The sequence below is a fragment of the Pseudoliparis swirei genome, chromosome 13, assembly GCF_029220125.1.
Source record: "Pseudoliparis swirei isolate HS2019 ecotype Mariana Trench chromosome 13, NWPU_hadal_v1, whole genome shotgun sequence".
NCBI classification, from domain to species: Eukaryota; Metazoa; Chordata; class Actinopteri; order Perciformes; family Liparidae; genus Pseudoliparis; species Pseudoliparis swirei.
The window spans coordinates 18,868,180-18,890,172 of NC_079400.1; the positions used below are offsets into that span (position 1 = coordinate 18,868,180).

Below are 21,993 nucleotides of genomic sequence, written 5' to 3' on the forward strand. Positions count from 1 at the left end.
ATTAAATGAAAAATATCTTTAAATAAATATAAATATATACAAATGTGAATAGATAAATAAATATATTTATATATATACTGCTAAAAAGGTTATCAAAGCAAACAGCAATGTGATGCAGCCAATCAGTGGAGCGGAAAAATTAAGTCAGCCCGTAATCTTTCACAAATTTATTTAGATTAATTGATTATATAAATGTCTCTGTTCAGTATGAGTTACATGAATAGCTGGCCTTCCCATTCCTGTCTCAGCAGCACATCTGAGTATCTGATATATATATATATATATACACAGACATCTTAAAAATACAGAACATCTCAAGCTGTTTTATCACAATATAAATATCTGCCACTTTTATATCCAAACATTAAGATCTGTAATAACTTGTAATAACCTGTAATAACCTGCAATAATCTGTAAATCTGGGCATTCCCGCCAGCTATGCAGGCTGCGGCTGAAATAAGACATTTAGTTGTAAACAGTGAAAACGTTAGCCGCGCTCCCGGTTACTAGCAGTTCCATTTTTACACATTCACCCAAACTTTACCTTGTGTATTAGTTCTATCTCTATTTTAAAAAAATTAAAATGTCCCGAGCGTTCGTAGAAAAATAAAACTTAAGACATTCTGCAGTGTTTGCCTTCATAAAATATACACGTCAGGAAGGGAGATACATTAAGTGGCTGTCTGAGTCCCTTCTTTAAGGCTTCTGGAGACCGTAAAGTCAGTACTGTGTGTGTGTGTGTGTGTGTGTGTGTGTGTGTGTGTGTGTGTGCGTGCATGCGTGCGTGTGTTTTCAGTGTTGGTCATGGCACTTCTTCTCCAGCGTGGAGCTCAGCCGCTCACTAGCACTGCTGCAGGACTCCAGAGCTCCGCTGTTCCTGCAGAGGCCAAAATGTGCCCAATGCTCAGACTCCAAGGTGATGATGTCATTTGAGTGACAGGTGAAACGTGAGATTTAAAAAAAGAAGATCCCATACTTGGACACGAAGGTGTGCAGCAGCGCGGCGTGTTGCTGGAGGAAGTACTCCTGCTGGATGGCGTGCTCCAAACACAACAGCTGACCTGGGACCAGTGTCACCTTTTTCATCTTCCCCTCGCCCTGGAAAACAGAAAAAAACCTCAATGAACAGATTTAAAAAACCACATAATTTTATGTTATTTCTTATTTTATTTCACATTAAAACAGTGACGAGACCGTCTGGTCCAGCTGCAGTTAAATGAGGTTTTTTTCAGGGAATCTGGTGCTTTAGAAACACGACCACTTTCATCCACTGGGGGCGCCACAACCCACGCTCCTTACTTTAAAAGTTACTTGTGTAGAACTTTCATGCAATTGGAGTCTTTCCTATTTAAAAACAACAACAACAACAAACAATCTCGGTGCCCATGAGTTCTGTTTTCATACTCTTTGGAGAGACGGGGTCGGGGGTGTATACCTTGAGGAGTCCCATCATGACCAGCAGCGAGGAGAGGAAGCGGTACGACTCATAAGCCGAGCCGGAGAGGAGCTTCTCCAACACGCCGTCTGTGAGGAGGCGACGACGCGGGTCATTCGGTGAGGCGGCGGCTCCACGGGAGGCCGAAGCTCCGCCCACAACGCTATTTCAACCGCTGCGCGAGAAGCGGCATCGTACTCACCGACGGTTTCGAAGACGGCCGCCTTGGTCTCCGGGTCCTCGCTGTACAGAGAAGCGATTTTCAGAAGGACGTCGGCGGCCCTGTGAGGGTCGGCTGCGTCCACCTGGTGAGAAAAGGGAAACGAGTTTTAGGAAATGTTTGTTTACTAAACACCCCCAAAAAATAGAGTTGTATCAGATTGTAGGAGCAGCAAACGATCTGCTGGGAAACACCGCCGCCATCTTTTGTTTTGAGAGTCCTACCTGCTGCTGCAGGCTCGTCCTCATCTCTCCCAGCTGAAGGAGCCTCTCTGCCGAGGGGCAGCTAAGGAAGGTCGTGACCTCTGCCTGAGGGCGGACACAAGGTCACAACCAGAAACACACGACCCCGTCACTTGTTTAGACGTGAGCGATAAGGCGGGGGGGGGGGGGGATTTCGTGGCGTCTTACTGGGCTCGGGGGTTTCGCAGGACTGTCGTCTTTTCTCGTTCTACCATTCTCCTTCACGACGCCACCGTCCTCTTCATCGTCTTCACTCCCGCCGTCACTGGCGTCGTCATCGGTGGCGTCTTCGCCCTCGTCTTCAGGTTCGCCCTCGTCGTCGCTACAAGTGGAGATAATACGATTTGTTTGGTTAAAAAAGCAGCTGAAGAAGTGGCTGAAGAAAAGAGATCCACTGGATCCCGTGATCCACTGGACGTGTGCGTTACCTGAGCGACGCCAGCATGCTTCCCTTGTTCATGCTCTCCATGGCTTCCCTCAAAGCCTCACAGCCCTCCTCCCCCAAACTGTTACCTGGAAGAGTCACATGCAGGAGTCACTTTCAGCTGGCGTATCGTCATTGTCAAGACACACTTCTTAAATCTAACTTAAAGGTGACGTAACTTTTAGAAATAGTTCCGTTTGATTTCAACATTCTCAAAGACGATTCTTTGGAAACTAATTTCATCACGATTCCAGGATTTAGACTGCCGTGAGAACCTGTGTGTGTGTGTGAGAGAGAGCGAGAGCCCAGAGAGAGAGAGAAAAAACGCCCAGAGAAAGAGAGCGAGAGAGCCCAGAGAGAGAGAGAGAGAGCCCAGAGAGAGAGCCCAGAGAGAGAGAGAGAGAGCCCAGAGAGAGAGAGAGAGAGCCCAGAGAGAGAGAGAGAGAGAGAGAGAGAGCCCAGAGAGAGAGAGAGCCCAGAGAGAGAGAGAGAGAGAGCCCAGAGAGAGAGAGAGAGCCCAGAGAGAGAGAGCCCAGAGAGAGAGACCTTCCACCGTCCGCCTACCGTTCAGATCCACTGTCTCCATGTCCGGTTTGTCCGCCGCAGCCTGAGCGACCACCAGCGCCGCCGCCTCGGTGATCTCCCCAAACGACAGATTGAGCTCCTGAAAACAAGAAGCCCGGCCATCGGCACGGCCATCAGCACGGCCATCGGCACGGCGACGAGGCCGACACGGACATAAAGCTGAGCGCTGAGGGCGCACCGACCTTGAGGACCGGCAGTCCCTCTCGGAGGACAGCGGCGAGGGCGACGGCTCCCTCCGAGCGGACCAGACAGTCCCCGAAGTTGATCACCTGCACGTTCCTCAGGTGCCTCAGAGCCTGCAGAAACAAAAGTTGGGCTCAAAACGCACGCCTGCGCGTCTCCTCTACTTAAAGAGGCGGCGTGAGAACGGGCCTGACCCGCGCCATGGCCAGCGTGCCCCGCTTGGTGAAGGTGTTGTCGTTGAAGTTGAGGACGCGGAGCTCCGGGTTGTGCTGCAGGGCTGCAGCCAACGCCGCCACACCTGCGTGGGTGATGCCGTTCTGGGGCATGTGGACTTCTTCCAGGCTGCCCATCAGCTGACATGGAGAAACACAAAGGGGGAGGAGTCTACGATTGTAAACACACAGTGACACCAAAGTGCGAAATCCTTCAAATGCTTGAATTATGAAATGATTAATAAATCATGATTAATATGTAACCGATTGTCCATTATTGTTCTACCTGGAAGGCCTTGGCCAGGGCGCTGGCTCCTTCGTTCTCCAGGCGGTTCCTCCCGGCGATGAACACTCTCAGTTTGAGTGGAGCGCCGCACGCCGATGCCTGGCGGTGGCCTTCAATCAGAGCTTCAGCCAAGATCTACACACAGCGCCGCAACCAGGGCTCATACTCACGTCGACCAATGGGTGACCAGCACTTTAAACTACATTTCCACGACCAAACATTTTGTGAAATCTCAGGTGCAGATATGAAAAAGTGAGAAAATGTCGTATTTAAACTAACAATGAGAATTCCAAAGCGTATAGTATATAACTTTAAGTGACACAAATTAATGAGACAATAGTTTAGATTAAAAGAATAATTTATATCTTTTCAGTTAAGGTGCGTTTACTTATGAGTATGAAAGAGTATGCCGGCTTATATTTTGAGCGTCATTCTTTTAAATAGCATATTAATTATTTAAAACTCATCGTAAATGCAACATATGAATATAACACATTTCCAGGACTTTTCCTAAACTTTGAGAATTTATTTTTCTCCCCAGGACTTTTCCAGGCCTGGAATTAACGACTGACAAATTCCAAGATTTTTCCAGTGTTATTCCACGACTGTACGAACCCTGCGTAACGACGCAGCTCGTGTTGGGAGAGGTTAAAAGTACCGAGATTTACGGCGCCAGGTAAAAATCAAACTCACCTTCCCTCCGTCGACGCCCATGCCGCAGTTGTTGAGCCTCAGCTGCTGCAGCGCGTGGCAGGACGGGCTCTTCAGCAGCTGCTCGATCCCCTTCACGCCGTCGGGCCCGAAGGCGTTATCGCTCAGGTCCAGATCGGTCAGCCTCGCGCCGGCACTCATCAACGCACTGCCCAGTGACCTCTGACGGACGCACAGAATCACACGACACGTGGTCAGGGCGGCTAGCGAAGAATCCTTCTTGCGAAACTTTTTAAATCGGCGTTTGGACTTCTCACCAGGGCCGTCGGGATTTCAGAGCGCAACCTTCCGGTGAACATGTCGCTCCAGTAGCATCGCTGAAAGACACGGAGAGAGCGTTTCAGGCAAAGTGAGCCGTCTCTACGGCGAAAGGGGATCCAGAGCGAGTACCTGCAGCCGGTCCTGGTTCTCCAGAGCCTTGGCGATGGCCCGGGCCGCATCCACTCCCAGGGTGTTCCCCTCCAGACGCAGCGCTCTCAGGCCCGGGTACTGCTCCATCTCGCGGATCAGCTCCTCCACTGAAAAGCACAGAGAAGTCAGGTCTCACACTGTGGTGAGCAGAAGAAGACAGAACCAGAACCCTCTAGGATGTCAGGTGTGACCCAGTGGACTGAAGGAAAAGACATAACCAGAACCCTTTAGGTCCAGGACGTCAGGTCTGACCCAGTGGATTGAAGGAGAAGACAGAACCAGAACCCTCTCAGAAGTCAGGTCTGACCCAGTGGACTGAAGGAGAAGTCATAACCAGAACCCTCTAGGTCCAGGACGTCAGGTCTGACCCAGTGGACAGAAGGAGAAGTCATAACCAGAACCCTCGAGGATGTCAGGTGTGACCCAGTGGACTGAAGGAAAAGACATAACCAGAACCCTTTAGGTCCAGGACGTCAGGTCTGACCCAGTGGACTGAAGGAGAAGACAGAACCAGAACCCTCTCAGAAGTCAGGTCTGACCCAGTGGACTGAAGGAGAAGTCATAACAAGAACCCTCTAGGTCCAGGACGTCAGGTCTGACCCAGTGGACAGAAGGAGAAGTCATAACCAGAACCCTCGAGGATGTCAGGTGTGACCCAGTGGACTGAAGGAGAAGTCAGAACCAGAACCCTCTAGGTCTAGGAGGTCAAGTCTGGCCCAGTGGACTGAAGGAGAAGTCAGAACCAGAACCCTCTAGGATGTCAGGTGTGACCCAGTGGACTGAAGGAGAAGTCAGAACCAGAACCCTCAAGGAAGTCAGCTTTGACCCAGTGGACTGAAGGAAAAGACATAACCAGAACCCTCTAGGACGTCAGGTGTGACCCAGTGGACTGAAGGAGAAGACAGAACCAGAACCCTCTAGGTCCAGGACGTCAGGTCTGACCCAGTGGACTGAAGGAGAAGTCATAACCAGAACCCTCTAGGACGTCAGGTGTGACCCAGTGGATTGAAGGAGAAGACAGAACCAGAACCCTCTCGGATGTCAGGTGTGACCCAGTGGACTGAAGGAGAAGACAGAACCAGAACCCTCTAGATCCAGGACGTCAGGTCTGACCCAGTGGGCAGAAGGAGAAGACAGAACCAGAACCCTCTCAGAAGTCAGGTCTGACCCAGTGGATTGAAGGAGAAGACAGAACCAGAACCATCTCTCGACATCTCACCCGACTCTGCGTCGTCGAGCTTCAGACCCGAGCCTCTGAAGCCCAACTCTCCATCCCCGACGTGGATCTTGGAGAGCACGTCGGCCAGCTGAGCGACGTCATCCGAGGCCATCGTGACGTGACTCCTGTGTAAACATCCAGAAGTCAGACATTGGAGAGGATTGTATTTTAGCAACTTTATCGACATGTAAGTGAGCAGTGAGGACAGTAGTTTGCTCGAAATCGAGAAAATATATATTCCATGACAGTAGATATAACCTTACGTCATATGCAGATGGTTTTAACATGACGACAACAACAGTAGTCATGGTAACGTTAGCTATGTAAGCCCCGCCGGCGCTAGCCTGCCAAGTGCGCAACATCAGAAAAGTTGACTGAACTAGTTAGCTAGGTTAGCTCAAACTAATGCGCCTCGTGAGTCCGGACTTTATAAAACAGCCTGTCCTCGTGTCTCTAGGTCATAGACATCTCACTGGCACTGAACCTCACCACAAAGAGCAGCCACTTGGTAATTTCCAGGGGAAACGGTGCCGAAAAACACAACGCTCTTCCGTGCCGCGCGCCGGTTGCTCAACCACGTGACGTCACGCTGCCCAGGTTTCTTTTACGTCGATTCAGTTTACGCCAGTGAAAATTGATCTGCACGGTTTTACCGCCACCTGCTGGTACAACCCCGAACTACACTTGATTAAATTCACTGCACTCTTAATATATTTTGTTAACTTATTATTATTGTAATTAAATAATGAATGGATTTTTTTTCACATATACAAAATATATATTTATATATATACAATATATATAAATATGTTATATATATAAAATATATATGTATAAAATATATACATACATAAAATAACGTTACAGTATACAGTATATATATATATATATATATATATATATATACTGTAACGTTATTTGTACTCAATTTGCAATGTATTGTCTCCATAAAGATGTTTTTAAGTAATTAAAATGTATTTTATATCGAATTTAAGTCAGAAAATAAAGTTAGTAATTATGTACTCTTTATTAAAAAAAGAATTTCAGCTGCCGTTTTCTGGATGAACTCGGCAGATGTTTGCCGGTCACGGGCAAGATTCTATGTTATTTATTTGCTAACTCCATATGATCATGTCAACAATAAAACAAAGAGCAAATTGGATTGTTCACATTATTGTACAATCTAATCTCAGCAAGGTGTGTTTGGGACATGTTTGACATTCAAAGATGATTAGAAATAACATAATAATAATTACACTTGTACTACTCGTACATCAAATAACTAGTTAATTTTCAGATAAAAATTGTACATACAAAAACTAAAATATTTGTACAGAATATGATTGCAATATATATATATATATATATATACAATTACCAATATATTAAATACCAAGTGGGCAAAATTAGCTCAATCCAACTACTATTGAAATACTGTTCACACATTATTGCATCTGGAATAATAATAATAATAGTAATAATAATAATAATAATATAATTATACATTCATAATCCAGTATACATTTACGACATTCTTCTCATTTCGTGAAAACACTTTGTTAAAGCAACATTTACATGTTGCTTTAATTGCTCCAAATTCCAAAAAGCTAACCCAACCGGAGCGGTCTCGCGCTCTCTGCTGCCCCCTGGCGGACAAACGTCTCCCGGAAACTTGTTGCAACGCTGCACTCGCCTAGGCAGCAGCTAGCAGTTAGCAGTTAGCAGTTAGCCGCTAGCCGCTAGCAGTTAGCTGGTATTGATCCGGTGTGCAGCAGCAGTCGTAGCGCAGAGACACTCGTGCTCCGTCCACACACCGATGACAGGGACACTCTGCGGATAGGTAGCTCGTCCTGTCTCCGCGTGAAGACACCTCCGTGACTCGCGGTGAGTGTCAGGTGGGTCTGGGCTCCATTAGTATAAGTTAGCTAGCTAACTAACCGGTAGCTGTTTAACACGAGTTTATAAGCAGTGTGGCCTCCCATGTCAGCTCCTCAATCATTAGCGTTAAAGACAAAACAACGCCCGTGACTTCGGGAAAAAAACACACATCTATTTTATGATATTTTGCATTGTTTTTAACGTTAGCTAAGCGTTAGTGATTAGCACGTTTGGGCTGAGTGAGAGCCGCTGACGTGATCCCAACTACCCCGGTGACTAAACCACGGTAACGGTAACTCTTGATGTCATTAGCAGAGCACCAATGCAGATTATGTATGTTTGTAATTATTATCCTATGTATCGCTGTCGGTGGATCGTCTATAAGCCTCCATGTTGCACGATAGCGTCGGCTAGCTAACGTTTTCATTTCCCTCAAAACTGTTATGGCTCACGGTTAAACCGTGCAGCTAGCTTAATGTCCAGAAGTCCTCTCCCAAAATGCTCACAGTTTATACCTGTGTCCCCCACGGATCCATAACATGTCCACGATCACGACACCCACCCGCTGTCTTCGCCGTTAGCTGTGCCCGTGGTTTGTTTACGCGAGTCCGATGCTTGCGTTCAGTGGCAGGCCTCGTCCCGTCGGGTAGTTCGCAGGTTTTTTTATATAGAAAACAACAACAATAACAACCTTTTGCAGAATAAATGCTCAGCCATCACACGTGCGAACATATTGCCCCGAGCTGTCAACGCCGTTGAAGCAAAACAAGTTGAGTTCTTAGACACTTGCATTTGAACCTTGTCTCCTCCACCCTCAGGCTATGGATCCTGATCGGCAGAAATGCAGGGAGGAAATTCAGAAAGCCATGAGCTTTATCCAGTAAGTACATCCTTTCGCCTTCTGAATGCGGAATCATGAGAAAAGTTCACACCTTTTCGGAGAGCAATGACGACCCTCTTATTCTCTGTGTCCTCAGGTCCTCCTTGCCTTTCCCAGAGCCGGAGAGATATGAGGTTTGTGTTCATCCTTTTCTTTCCATCATCAACTATTTGTTCTTGCATTACCTAATCTCAGATTTCACCTTGACTACTCGCATTTGGTTCTGTTATCACATGCACCTGGATGTCACTCTCTCTTAACATTGTTCCCCTCTTTCTGACCATCACCTTCTTAATGTGTCATGCCACCCTCTCCCTCGTCATCATCATCTCCCTTTGACCTCTCTCTCCACCTCCCGTCAGGCATTTGTGATGCAGTTGGTGTGTAACTTGCTGGACGAGGGCAATTCTTGCTTTCGGGATGGAGACTGTCGTCAAGCCACCCATCAGTACGGAGAAGGGGTCAGCGTGGCCCGCTACGCTCAGGCCGAGGCCCTCGTCATCCCTCACGAGCTGCTGGAGAGCCTGTACGTCAACAGGGCTGCTGCCTGCTACCAGACGGTGAGGGGGAACGTGTCACTGGCCGATGCTCATGTGGACACATGTGAAAGGAAGGAGGGAATGTTCATCAGTTTGAGTCAACTTTTTATAAATAATGTTTGTGTCACACCATTTTTATTATTATTATCTTTATTTAAAAGGGACCATGTACTGTTAAAACATAAATGTCACCATTTTATGCACTGTACCAGAGTGTAGCTTCAGCTAATTTGCATCTGTAGTCCCCTGACAGACCTTACAACATACAACATAAAACATAAAACAATAACAAATAGTACAGGATAAATACACACAATGCAAAGTTACAGTCCATCATTTTAAATTTAAGACATTTGATCCAGAGGGAATTCTCCGTATTGGTCTGATAAGGAAAGGACTGAAGCTGGGAAATCATCTTTAGGTTTTTTTTTTTTTACATTAATTATTTGTTTAATGGAACAGACTCACAAATAACGATAGATGTGTTTCTATTATTTTTTATATTTGTGTAGATTACAGTAATCTGCCTGGTAAGCGAGGTGCCAAAAGCTTTTTCTTTTTGACGGCAAACAGTGGGGTTGATGGGGAAATGTTGAGAATAATTTTGAGACTCACCAAGTCCGTGTTCATGCTGCGGTGGAATCCAGACTTAAAGTCTGTGACTGTTCTTCTTTGTATTACATCAATCACTTCATTGTCTCCCTAATGAGATGCATCACTTGATGGTCATGTGTCTTCATCACAAGCAATACAATATTACTTTTTTGTTTATATTTTTATTCAGCTTGACTTCTTTGAATATGGAAACTTTTAGATCTTTATAGAATTTAAAATAAATGTGGAAGAGCCAAATGTAATCAATGCAATATAGTGTTGATTTTATGCCTGCTAAAAAGTTTTAACACCAACAATGCTTCCACCAGAGAGGCAACACTGAAGGAGTAAGTCCTCACTTAACTCTCTTACTCTTAAGAGGAAAAAGTGATTGGCAGTTTGACAATTCTTAATTTTTTAAAAACCACACCTATCTTTTCCCTAGCAATACACTCAAAATGACTAATTTACATTTTAAAGCTCTTCTTTTACATTAACGGGATCTTTCCTTGTAGTCATGATCTAACTCTTGTGCACGTCTCTTTGGGTTCTCTGTAAAATGTCTCTTTACATCCCGATGTGTTTTCTTACCGTGTGCCTCTGTGTGCGTCGGCCTCAGAGGGAGTACGAGCGCGGCATCCAGGACTGCGACAGCGCGCTGTGCGTGTCAGAAGGCAGCCGCCGGGCTCTGTACCGCAAAGCCATCTGTCTGAGGGAGTTGGGACGCATCCGGGAGGCCTACGATTGTGGAACCAAATGTCTACTCACGGCACCGCACGTAGGTCACCAACACTGACATATGAATACAAAGGACCGTTTACGCCAAAATCTAGTTGATCTAGTTTAAAAGTGAAAGATTATCTCTTAAAGTTAAGGAGGAGAAGCCGATAAGCGCTTTCATGCAGATCTGGAATAGAGTCGTGAACTTCAGTGTCAGTCATGAATTCTGACTTCATTGTGTTCCTCGTAACAGTTTACCTTAAAGTGAATGAAAGCGATTCTTAGTAAGTGGGACCTCTTCGTAATTCGTCTTCCAGGACAGGCAGGTGAACGATCTGGCTCAGGACCTGGCCAGTAAACTGGGCCTGAAGGGCCGCAAGGCCTACGTCAGCTCCCAGACGGAGTCCACCGCCACAGAAGGGGAGGGTCATGGGGAGACCTCCCCACCCACAGGAGAGGTGGGTGCTGTGGACGCAGTAGAGAGTTACTTACTCTGCGATGGAATGAGAGACTAATCATATCTGTTGTTTCTCACTCTGTTTCTCAGATGTCCTCCAATGGGCTGGAGTCTCTGGGTGACATGGGACCAGGTAGGACCCCGAGCGATGACTCCAAACGTAGCTCCGACCCAGACTCCATTTACAAGTCATTTTCTTTCGTGCCCCTCAGCGGACCAGTCTAACGCGCAGTGCATCCCCGCTCCTTTGGCCACGCCCATCCCCGTCAGCGACGACCCGGCGTCCCCCGAGGGGACCCCGTGCACCGACCTGTCGGAGAGCCCCAGCAGCCAAGGCCTGCCCCCCATGCCGTACTCCGTCCCCGTGTCGGAGCACATGGACGAATGCAGCAGCAGCGTCATCAAGGACGAGCTGGACAGCCTCCTGGAGTGCATCCCCAAGAAAGTGAGCGAGGTGAGCGGAGGACAGAGGAGCGGAGACATTTACCACCGTTTATATTCACGTGCGTTAAGCACATACACTGATGTGTTTTGTTTAATCTTTAATTTAAAGGTGGAATTAAATCCTCAGCGAACAGGGTCATGTGTGTGTTTAGTTGCGCAGGGTTCATAGGGTCATGGACAACCTGGAAAAGTCCTGGAAATTAAAAATCGTTATTTCCAGGCCTGGAAAAGTCGGTGACATTTGTTATATTCATATGTGCATTAACGCTAAGTTTTAAATAATTAATATGCTTTTTAAAAGAATGACGCTCTAAATATAAGCCGACATACGCTCTTTCATACTCGCAGCGCACATTTTCCGCGCTGCAAGTGAACGCACCTTAACTGAAAAGACAAATGTTTATTCTTTAAATCTAAACTGTTGTTCATTTGTGTCATTTAAAATTATACTGAATGCTTTGGGATTCTCATTTTTAGTTAAAATACGACATTTTCTCAGTTGTTCATGTATGCGTTGAGATTTCTAAAAATGTTTGGTCATGGACATTTGGTTTAAAGTCCTGGACACCCATTGGCCAGCATGTGGATGAGCCCTGGAGGCGGGTCTTCACGCGTCCTCTTGGTGAGGTAATGCTCGTCTCCGTCTGTCTCCTGGCACAGAGTCCAGTCCAGGGTGCTATCCCCACCAACCTTTCCAACACGGCGGTGGGTCTCCGGCCGCCATACTCTCCAAACCGTCCAGCCCTGTCGCCCCAGCTGTCCCCGACCTTCTTCAGCTCCTCCATCAGTGAGATGCCCCCACTGGAGTCCTATGCGCCGCTAGCCGAGCGGGACCAGGGCTCCACCCAGGCGCAGGACGCACTGGGAGGCTTTCCCACGGATGGAGAGGGGAAGGCGGGAGTCGCTGCTGGCGGACTGGACTCGTTGTCCGAGTATACTCTCCCTGGTGAGCAACGAGTCTGTAGCTTGATGTGTTTTTATCTTATTTAGGGAAACCAGTTTTTTAAATTTTAAATCCAATAAAACATTCTGATGAGATCGGAGAGATAATGTTGAAACTGTTTCTCCTCTCTATACTAATGAACACATGGCATGCTCAAGTTGACGTGGTGGTTCAAACCAACAGAGGGAATCACATGAGAAATAGAACTCGCTACATTGTTTCATGCATTTAAAAATAAAAAGTACACCGTAAACTCACATTTCTGCTCATTTGAGCATGTAGCCCCTGCAAACGGTACTGTTTCTAAAAAAAAAAATTGTGTGGAATTCTCAGCATGCCCGCTACAATGTGCATACATCTATATATATATATATATAACTGAAGCAGCACAAACATGTTGACCAGTACAGTGTGTTAGCGCGCGCTCACGTAGCCACCAGAGCCCCCGGGCCACACATGGTGTCTGACATCAGTGTCCTTGTGTCTTCAGGGGGACGGATGTGTCACAGCTTCATCCCTGGATTGCGTAACAACAGTGCTGCACATGCAGTGAGTAACACACACACACACACACGTATCATCTCTTGCCATTTCTTACGATGCTGGTCTTTTGTGTTTTAATGTCACATCTGTGTGTTTTTCTTTTTCAGAACGGTTCAGCAGGAACCAACCTGTCTCTGCTCTCCAGGAATCCTCTGGCGGTCACTCATGAGTTTCGGCAGGCCTGTCATGCCTGTTACAGCCGAATAGGTTCGTTCAAGCCGACTCTCCTATTAACCTTGTGACCAGCTTCTCTCTCTCTCTCCCTCTCTCTCTCTCTCCCCTTAGCGAAATGCCCAGTATAGCTTTGCCGTCTTCATTAGCCCACCACCTGTGTTTTTATTTTCTTTGAAACTTCTAGACGTTGTTTTCTGGCCCCTCCCTCTATCCCCCACCAATTGCATCATCATTTACAGAATGGAGCTCACCTTAACGAGTTATTACTCTTTTTATTTTCTTTATTAACTTACTCTTTCCTCCTCTCGCCTCCGTAGGTCCTCGAGTGATGGACTACAAGTATCAGCCGGAGGCGGCACACCGCTGTAAAAGGGATGTGCTTCTGTGCCGCCTTAAAAACACAGACGACCCGACCTGGAAGAGGATCCGCCCGAGACCGGCGCGGAACAACTTCCTGGGGGCCTTTGTGCTCTGTAAAGGTATTTTATTATGATTTAAGATACTTGAAAGGATGTTGAAGATAGGGAAATCTATTTTAGTTGAACTGTGGCCAAAAAAAAGATTATATTTTTGTTATTCTGTTAAACACGTTCTCTCCTTGGGTCGCATACAGAGGTGCAGGAGCGCCAGGAGTGCCAGTACGGGGAGAACTGCACGTTTGCGTACTGCCAGGAGGAGATCGACGTGTGGACCCAGGAGAGGAAGGGCGCGCTGAGCCGAGAGCTGCTGTTCGACCCGCTGGGCAGCACCGAGAGGCGGGCGCTCAGCGTCACCCGGCTGCTGCAGCTCCACATGGGCATGTTCATGTTCCTCTGTGAGGTGAGGCCGCACTCAAGGCCGGCACTGGTGGAGCCTATCGGAACAAGACGCGGCGGTTTCACGTGCATCGCTTTCCTCTTCCCCGCAGGAATGTTTCGACAGTAAGCCTCGCATCATCAGCAAGCGCAGCAAGGAGAACTTGGCGGTCTGCTCGAACCTCACAGCGCGACACCCGTTTGACGACAACAAGTGAGTTTCTGCCTTCGTTTTGCAAAATATCTTTTTAAAAACGCCTCGGTTAGGTTTAATAATGATGTGGTGAATAATACAGGGTTTGTACGGTCATGGAAAACCTGGAAAAGTCATTCCAAAGCATACAGTGTATATATATATATATATATATATATACTGTGTAAATTAACATATGAATATAACAAATGTTCCATGACTCCTCCTAAACTTTTGGGATTTTTTTCCCCCCAAACTGTAAATCCCAAAAGTTTTTGAGAAGTCATGGAACATTTGTTATATTGGAATTCTTATTTTTAGTTTAAATATGACATTTTCTCACTTTTTCATGTATACACCCGAGATTTCACAAAACGTTTGGTCATGGAAATTTGATTTAAAGTCCTGGACACCCATTGGTCAGCATGTGTATGAACCCTGATAATAATGTGGGACGAATACACTCAAAATGTCGTTTCATTTAGTCCGCCGGCCCTTTAATAACCCAACGCTCGCTCTCTGCTGCTCTGCCGCAGGTGTCTGGTGCACGTGGTGCGGTCGGCCAACGTGCGCTACAGCAAAGTGCGCCCGCTGCACCCGCTCTGCCAGTTCGACGTGTGTCGCCACGAGGTTCGCTACGGCTGCCAGCGCGAGGACAGCTGCTCCTTTGCTCACTCCGTCATCGAGCTCAAATGCTGGGTCCTGCAGCAGGATACAGGTGGGTAGGCCGCGCACACACACACACACACACACACACACACACACACACACACTGCAGTGACTGATTTCTGTCCTCAGCCACTCGATTCCATGCCGTTTGTGTCTGTGGGTTAGGCTCCCGTTTAATTTCATTTCACGACTGACGACATAACTGTGTGTGTATATATATATATATATATAAATTTCCTGCTCTCCCATTAGTGTGTCTTGCTCGCGGTAAAAACCGTGCGATCTTCCCGTCGCCCATGCATCATTACCTCTGTCAGTTGCACCTGTGCCCCAAATATAAACTACCTGCCACAGTGCTCCACACCGCCACCCGGGGTCAACCTGAGCTAGACTCCACACTCAAACATATAATACAGACTCAACTCATGGCTCCTACACACATATTGGTTGTCTTTTTACATTTAAAAAAAGACAATGTGAACGGAATAAAAGAACATTTAGCTCCTAACTAGCACCGTGTGTTCCGCTACACAGGATAGCTTTCCAAGATATAATAATAGAGGTCTGCCTAATGACAATCCTTTAAATACGGTCCTGCCAAATGTGATTTTTATTTGACTGTGAACACCGTCTCCAGTAAAGTAAGTTTCCCAAAAAATATAGATGATACCCGAAATCATAATTTCATTCTCGACGTGAAAGCAGCCGCTGTTATGAAACACGTTGTTCTCAAGGCTGAAAACAAACGAGTAAACAAGCTAACTGGAAATGTGAATTAAGAAAACATCCATTACAGATGCTGTAAACGGTGCATGAGCCCCGATAAACAGTCAATAAATGGTCAAATTGTCAGTTTCTTCCATTGGAACAAAATTATGAATTCCCTTTTATTAAAAAAAAAATTTAACCAAAGAAAGCCGCCCTGGCATGCATGTCTACAAAGCCACGGTCACCGCGGTGAAAGGTGGGAGCGAAGGTGATCCCCTTATACACGGGTCTGCTCCCTCATTGGTCCTTCAGGTATCACCCACGAAGAGATGGTGCAGGAGTCCAAGAGGCATTGGCAGCGGCTGGAGCAGAACGCACAGAAGCACCAGAAGGTGAGACGAGCCAGTTCTTTCCACCGTCACATGTAGAGCACAATGAGCCCCCCCCCCCAGACGTGCTGCTCGCCCTCTAGTGACGTATGAAGGACGCCTGAAACGGTGCCTGTATTCTTATAGAATTCTGGCAATCAACGTTCGCCTCTCATTTCTCTTTCAGCCCATCCACATCCCACATCAAAGCAGCGGCATGACAGCGGGGGGCGTGGGGGGGATGGGCGGCGGGGGGGGAGACGGCATCGGTGGGGGCGGCGGCGTGGGCCCGGTGGGGGGTCTGGGGATGGGAGGGCTGAGCGCGGGCATCGGGAGAGGGCGGCCCCTCAACCTGAAAATGAAGTTTGTGTGCGGCCAGTGCTGGAGAGAAGGGCAGGTCAACGAGCCCGACAAGAACCTCAAGTACTGCACGGCCAAGGCGCGGCACAGGTGAGGCCCGTCGTCCGAGCGGCTAACCCTCGAGCGCCACCGCTCGCGTCCCATGATGCAATGCAAACTGAACCTCCCGGCTCTTTGGCTCCGCAGCTGGACGAAGGAACGTCGGGTCCTGCTGGTGAAATCGTTCGAGAAGAAGAAGTGGGTGGTTGTTCGCCCGCTGCCCTTCTCCCGCACCTACCCACAGCAATATGACGTGAGTACGAGAGCAACTCATCGCCGGCAACAGTTGCCATGGTGACCTGTAATTGACAAACGACAACAAAGTGACATTTTTACAATCTTTTAAAGTGACGGGAGCCTCCCTGTGAGACGTTAACTCTGTCTGCCTCCCGTCCAGATGTGTGTGCACGTGATGAAGCAGAAGAAGTGCCACTACATCGGGAACTGCTCGTTCGCCCACAGCCTGGAGGAGAGGGACGTGTGGACCTACATGAAGAACAACAGCTGTAAGCAGCTTCGAGAACTCAGAGTCCATCGTGTTCAAGCACATCCTCTTTTCACTCCTTTAACTCCACCACTGCAGAGACTTTAAATGACCATCACACCCATCACAGACCATCACACACCATCACACCCATCACACCCTCACACCCACTTACACCCATCACACCATCTCACCCACTTACACCCATCACACCATCACACCCTCACACCATCACACTCATCACACACCATCACACCCTCACACCATCTCACCCACTTACACCCATCACACCATCACACCCTCACACCATCACACACCATCACACCCATCACACCCTCACACCCACTTACACCCATCACACCCACTTACACCCTCACACCCATCACACCCATCACACACCCATCACACCCACTTACACCCTCACACCCACTTACACCCATCACCCCCTCACTCTCATCACACCCGCCTCATTTGACTGTTGTTCTGCGTAACTCTGTTTACTGAGGCGGCTTCTCTTTCTCTCTTCTTTCTCTCCTCTTAACTCTCTCCTTTTTCTCTATTTCTTATTTTTCTCTCCTTTTTCTCTTTATCTCTTATTTTTCTCTCCTTTGTCATCTCTTTCTCTCCTATTTCTCTTCTCTTTCTCATCTCCTTTTCTCCTTTCTCCTCTCTTCTCTTTCTCTCCTCTTTCTTTCTTTCCTCTCCTCTTTCTCTTCTCTCTTGTCCTTTCCTCTTCTCTATCTCTTCTCTTTCTCTCCTCTTTCTTTCCTCTCTTCCCTCTCATCTCTATCCTTCTCTTTCGCTCCTCTCTTCCTCTCCTCTTTCTCCTCTCGCTCTCTTTCTCTCCTCGTCCTCTCCTTTTTATCTCCTCTTTCTCTCCTCGTCCTCTCCTCTTTCTCTCCTCGTCCTCTCCTCTATCTCTTCTCTTTCTCTCCTCTTCCTCTCTTTATCTCCTCGTCCTCTCCTCTATCTCTTCTCTTCCTCTCCTCTTTCCCCTCTCTCTTTCTCTCCTCTCTCCTCCCTGCAGTGAGAGACATGCAACAGATGTACGAGCTGTGGCTGCACCTGACCAATCAGAGTAGGCGCACGGAGAGCTCAGCGGTGAACCCGCCCCCCGAGGACAAGCAGGTCACCATAACAGCGGATTATGCAGAAAGCATGGTGAGAGGTCACGACACCGCCATCGGCCATTCAACCGGCCACTCCTCCTTTTCTTGTGAATGTGGCACATAGATTTTCTCCTGTGATGTCAGATTTTAAAATATAATAATGTTCAGGATTCTTCCTGGAAACTAAATATTGTTTTATAGTGACGTGATATTCCTGTTTGCTCAAGTGTACGTGAGTGTTGGTCAGTGGGCGAGCTGAGCTGTGTCGACGCTTATTGTTTCAGGGCGGCCGGCGGCTGTCGGACGGGGATGACCTCTGAGAGTTGCCGTGGAGACCGGAGGCAGCTGGTCGCCGTTGAGCCGAAGACGGAGAGACGGGGCCGGCCACACCGGCTGCACCTGAACTGTCTGACCTCCTGTAACATCCAGCCAGCAATGTCGGAGAAGGTGGACACGCAACTAAATGGTTGAGCCCCATATGCACACACACACACACACACACACACACGCATACAAACGCTTCCACACAGCACATGACTCTCAAATCAAAGGCACCTCTTTAGAAAGCTTTGTGAGGGGAAAAGGACTTTTTTTGTTTTTAGGATGAAGCTTCAGTTACACTCGGCACCTTTAGGCTCCGCCCCCTTCCAGCAGATTATACTGCAGAAATTCCACACACACCTAGTTTTGCTCTGACTAAAAATAATGATAATAAACTAGTATTCCATAGTGCTCTTTGGACTGAGAATCTTGTGTCCACCTGGCGCCACTTTTTATTTTTTTTGTTCAAACCTTGGGTGGGTGCGCTGGTCGCAGCCCTTAAATTTAGCTCGGTGATCATTTAATAACTGAAAGTTAAACAAAAAATATTTAACTTTGGAGTGCTAAGCCCACAACGCAGAGACTTAAAAATGAATTGTAAAAATAGATTCTCCTCGATGATCTGCCCAACAACCAAATCCTGCTCTCCTGCCTCTGGATGGCGAGCGGCGTCACGAAAGCTTTCTGATGACTGATTTTGAATAATGCTTTTTTTCTTTCTTTTCCAAGGTGGAGTTGCGCTTCACGTTATATTGTCTGCCATATTGGTAGAACGCTATGAATGTAATGCCTGCACGGGCCTTTTGAAACTAGGAGATTAGTCATTTAAAATAATGTTGCTGTGATTGTGGAATGTATGCAAGTATATTTTCATGCCCCCAAAAACAAACTTGCATCACACGACAGCCCCCCCCCCCCCCCCTAGATATATACGATGGCCTCCTAAGAGCTGGTTATGTAATCAAACCAACTTTCCCTTGACGGGACGAACACGGACACATGACCTGTTACGAGGCCGCCGGTCTCCAGGTGAATCACAGCAGGACTGAGTAGCGTCCGCCTCGGGTTACTAAAGGGGGGGGGGGGGTTGTTTAACCAACCGGCTGTGGCTAACGGCTCAAACCAATTGTTGCCAAGGCAACCGAGGGAGCTTTTCACCATCTGACGAGAGACGCAGAGCGGGTGTAGGAGGCCGAGAGAGAGAGAGAAGTGACTGTTCACTGGGGCAGAGGAAACGCAGAACACAGTTGATTGTGAGAATATTTGGGGTAGTTTTGAAGCGAGGGCGTTTCCACCTCTTCAGTTGAGTTGGGGGTCGTTGTTTCACAGGCTGGGCCCAACAGCCTCAGATGGACACCAGGGTCCCTCATGTGCATCCATTGGTTATGTTCCTGATGGCTGTGTTAACCTTTTTATTATGGGAAACCTTCTCACCACATGTTGTGCCTATAAACAACACACACACACATATACACACACGCACACACAGAGGCAGGATGTCTGTTCTGGCCTTTTAATGTGGACGGAGACACGACGGAGATGCGTCTATATTCAGATACATATCCACGCATATTATACATATTTACAAGTAATGGGATACTATTAATAATAATTGATAACTTAGCGGTTAAGCTTAATAAATATATAACCTGAAAAACCTGTATTGATTACATAGAACTTATTGTTATTGAGGTATTGCTATATGACATGTATCACTAAACTAGATGACTATAGTGGTTTTTGTTTTATATGATTATTTTTTATTTTGTCATTTTTTTCCCTTCTGTGTGGGTTGTTCCAGACCGGGTTTGTTTTTGTTTGTTTATTAGTTTGTTTGTTTGCTAAATCTTTACACGGGGCAGAAGGGAAGCGTTCGAGTCGCCCAACTCTTTCTTAAATTTTGTAAAACATTTTTTGTTTACTGGATCTACAGGAAGAGTCAGTGTTTCTGTTCTGCAATGTGTGGGTCAAAAGCTGCACTTTAGATTTCAAGCCTTCATTTAATTTTGTGGTTTGGCTCAGTGCAAAAATAATTAAAAAACTTCAATTCCCCAAAAACGGTCAAATCCTGAGCAGAACATTGCGGTCCTATTGTTTAAACTCTGGTGTGGAACAGCCCCGGTATTAACTCTGAGGGATCATATTACTCTGAGTATTATGATGAATATAATGATGATGATCGCTACCTATCGACTATTTCTATTTCTTCTCTATATGCTATTGATATATGTATGTTTATTGCAATGTATAACTCTCTTTATATATGTATCCATGTAAGAATATAATAATTAACGGTAAATATGCGTCTGTGTGAGCAGCGGGGCCACGGCTCTGTCCGGGCGGCGGCGGGCGGGACGCGCCCACATCGTTAACGTGAGGCGTTTGAGGTTCCCGCCTCCAGGTGGGGACGTCGGCGCTCAGCTCACCTGCGGTAGAAGACGTTTCACACGGTAGAGCTGCTTTATATTAATGTCGTCCTGAGCTCTGTTCGTTAAGATTTAGGATTATTTAGGCACTGGACACGCGAGAAAAGATAGTTGATGACTGAAGTACAATACATACAAAATATATATATTTATATATATATATATATCTCCTCAGTGTTGATCCAACGGAGCCCGCTGCCTGTGCGCTTTAGTCTAAATGATTCATGGGTGTGGAGACAGAAGCATCTATAGTAGCCTGTATACTCCTGTGTAGCGCCTTATTCGATATACTACACCTATAAGATGATACATGCCCCTATTTTATATTCCTGCTTACTATATACAGTATATGATACCTTATACCTATTATAATACTTAGACACCTGTATACAGTAATTTAGATAAGAGATGGTGGAGCTTTTTCTTTGTTTTTTTGTGTCTCTGTGGTCGGTGCCGTGTTCAAAAGGTTCTTTGTCATTCCATAATTATCCATTCCGGATATTCAGCAAAGCAGCCGGGATGCAAACAGACCACCAGCCACATGCCAAAACTTAGTAAATCTTAATTTTGTCTGGGGGGAAAGAAGAGAAGAAAAAAAGAAGATGTCTTTTGGTTAAATAACCACATGGTGGGATTTTATTTTCAATTTATAATTTGCTTCATTTAAATAAGGACTGTGGCTATGGCTTATGTAATGGCTGCTAGGACTAGTGGACACACGCACAACTCCCGATAAGGACATGTTGGAGTAAATGGTTATGGAGGCATGGTTCTGCTACTTTGTGCGTACACAACTACGATATTTACAGCGGCTGCAGTACAAGAAACCTCTAGCACACACACTGCCGCGGTTCTGCTTCTACTATGAGGTGATGATTCCCCATCTGTGTGTGTGTGTGTGAGGGCCTTATCATGCAGACGCAGTTACTTTTGGTAATAGTCCTGCCCTCTGATACAGTTGGTCACGTGATTCCCAGCACCAACATACACACACACACACACACCAACAAAAAAATCTTAATTTAATCTAAATATTGTTTCTTTGAGTTGTTTTCAACGACTGATGATGAAACCAGGGTCGTAAGAAGTGGAGAAAAAAAACAAGGCCTCCTTTTTGTACTGTGTTTTTACATTTTTGTTTTATGTTTTATCTCCTTGACTTTGTTTCCTCTCGTTCTCCCTGGTTGGAAGTTCATGATCTCATAAATGGACCAAATCTCTTGAAAGCATTTAATAAACAAGATTGTTTTAGAAAAGAAGTTTTTTTTTTTTTTTTTTTTTTCTCCATTAATTGAAGATCACGGTTTACAACTTGGTCAAATTGTAATAAACAATTAACTCATGAACTGCAACGGGTTGTTTTTTAGAGGTCCGGTCACAATTAAAAGGAATACATATTTCACGTCTCATTTAAAAAGCATG

At 46.5% G+C, this 21,993-nt stretch overlaps 2 protein-coding genes across 5 annotated transcripts; one reads left to right on the forward strand and one right to left on the reverse strand.

The window, feature by feature from the left end:
- Positions 1 to 152: 152 nt before the first annotated feature.
- On the reverse strand, positions 153 to 8,574 carry rangap1b (Ran GTPase activating protein 1b). 2 transcript variants are annotated; one of them, XM_056429502.1, is made up of 16 exons: positions 8,498 to 8,574; positions 5,929 to 6,053; positions 4,689 to 4,816; positions 4,556 to 4,615; positions 4,281 to 4,460; positions 3,588 to 3,722; positions 3,284 to 3,442; positions 3,089 to 3,202; positions 2,886 to 2,985; positions 2,326 to 2,410; positions 2,066 to 2,219; positions 1,880 to 1,963; positions 1,638 to 1,740; positions 1,436 to 1,524; positions 977 to 1,098; positions 153 to 877 (listed from the first exon to the last, which is right to left on the reverse strand). In XM_056429502.1, the coding sequence occupies exons 1-16, from the start codon at positions 8,536 to 8,538 to the stop codon at positions 793 to 795; spliced, it is 1,764 nt and encodes a 587-aa protein (XP_056285477.1). In that variant the 5' UTR covers positions 8,539 to 8,574; the 3' UTR covers positions 153 to 792. The 2 variants fall into 2 exon arrangements, with proteins under 2 accessions (XP_056285477.1, XP_056285478.1); XM_056429503.1 differs by lacking the exon at positions 8,498 to 8,574 and adding an exon at positions 6,418 to 6,488.
- zc3h7bb (zinc finger CCCH-type containing 7Bb) lies at positions 7,628 to 21,917 on the forward strand. 3 transcript variants are annotated; one of them, XM_056429500.1, is made up of 21 exons: positions 7,628 to 7,823; positions 8,625 to 8,686; positions 8,784 to 8,820; positions 9,049 to 9,246; positions 10,439 to 10,597; positions 10,857 to 10,997; positions 11,087 to 11,129; positions 11,209 to 11,450; positions 12,101 to 12,386; positions 12,874 to 12,932; positions 13,034 to 13,133; positions 13,418 to 13,579; positions 13,714 to 13,919; positions 14,008 to 14,108; positions 14,624 to 14,805; positions 15,777 to 15,856; positions 16,020 to 16,282; positions 16,379 to 16,484; positions 16,629 to 16,737; positions 17,743 to 17,876; positions 18,109 to 21,917. In XM_056429500.1, the coding sequence occupies exons 2-21, from the start codon at positions 8,628 to 8,630 to the stop codon at positions 18,142 to 18,144; spliced, it is 2,703 nt and encodes a 900-aa protein (XP_056285475.1). In that variant the 5' UTR covers positions 7,628 to 7,823; positions 8,625 to 8,627; the 3' UTR covers positions 18,145 to 21,917. The 3 variants fall into 3 exon arrangements, with proteins under 3 accessions (XP_056285475.1, XP_056285473.1, XP_056285476.1); XM_056429498.1 differs by having other exon boundaries at positions 7,628 to 7,812; XM_056429501.1 differs by lacking the exon at positions 7,628 to 7,823 and adding an exon at positions 7,872 to 8,092.
- The last annotated feature ends 76 nt before the right edge of the window (positions 21,918 to 21,993 follow it).

Bases quoted from the DNA above. Each gene is read 5' to 3' on its own strand.
- rangap1b (XM_056429502.1), bottom strand. From the start codon at position 8,538: ATGTTCGCACGTGTGATGGCTGAGCATTTATTCTGCAAAAG. The intron at 2,220-2,325 runs GTAACGCACACG...CTCCACTTGTAG, and splicing joins AGCATGCTGGCGTCGCTCAG to CGACGACGAGGGCGAACCTG. The intron at 1,741-1,879 runs GTAGGACTCTCA...TTTTCTCACCAG, and splicing joins GGACGAGCCTGCAGCAGCAG to GTGGACGCAGCCGACCCTCA.
- zc3h7bb (XM_056429500.1), top strand. From the start codon at position 8,628: ATGGATCCTGATCGGCAGAAATGCAGGGAGGAAATTCAGAAAGCCATG. The intron at 9,247-10,438 runs GTGAGGGGGAAC...CGTCGGCCTCAG, and splicing joins CTGCTGCCTGCTACCAGACG to AGGGAGTACGAGCGCGGCAT. The intron at 15,857-16,019 runs GTGAGACGAGCC...TTTCTCTTTCAG, and splicing joins ACGCACAGAAGCACCAGAAG to CCCATCCACATCCCACATCA.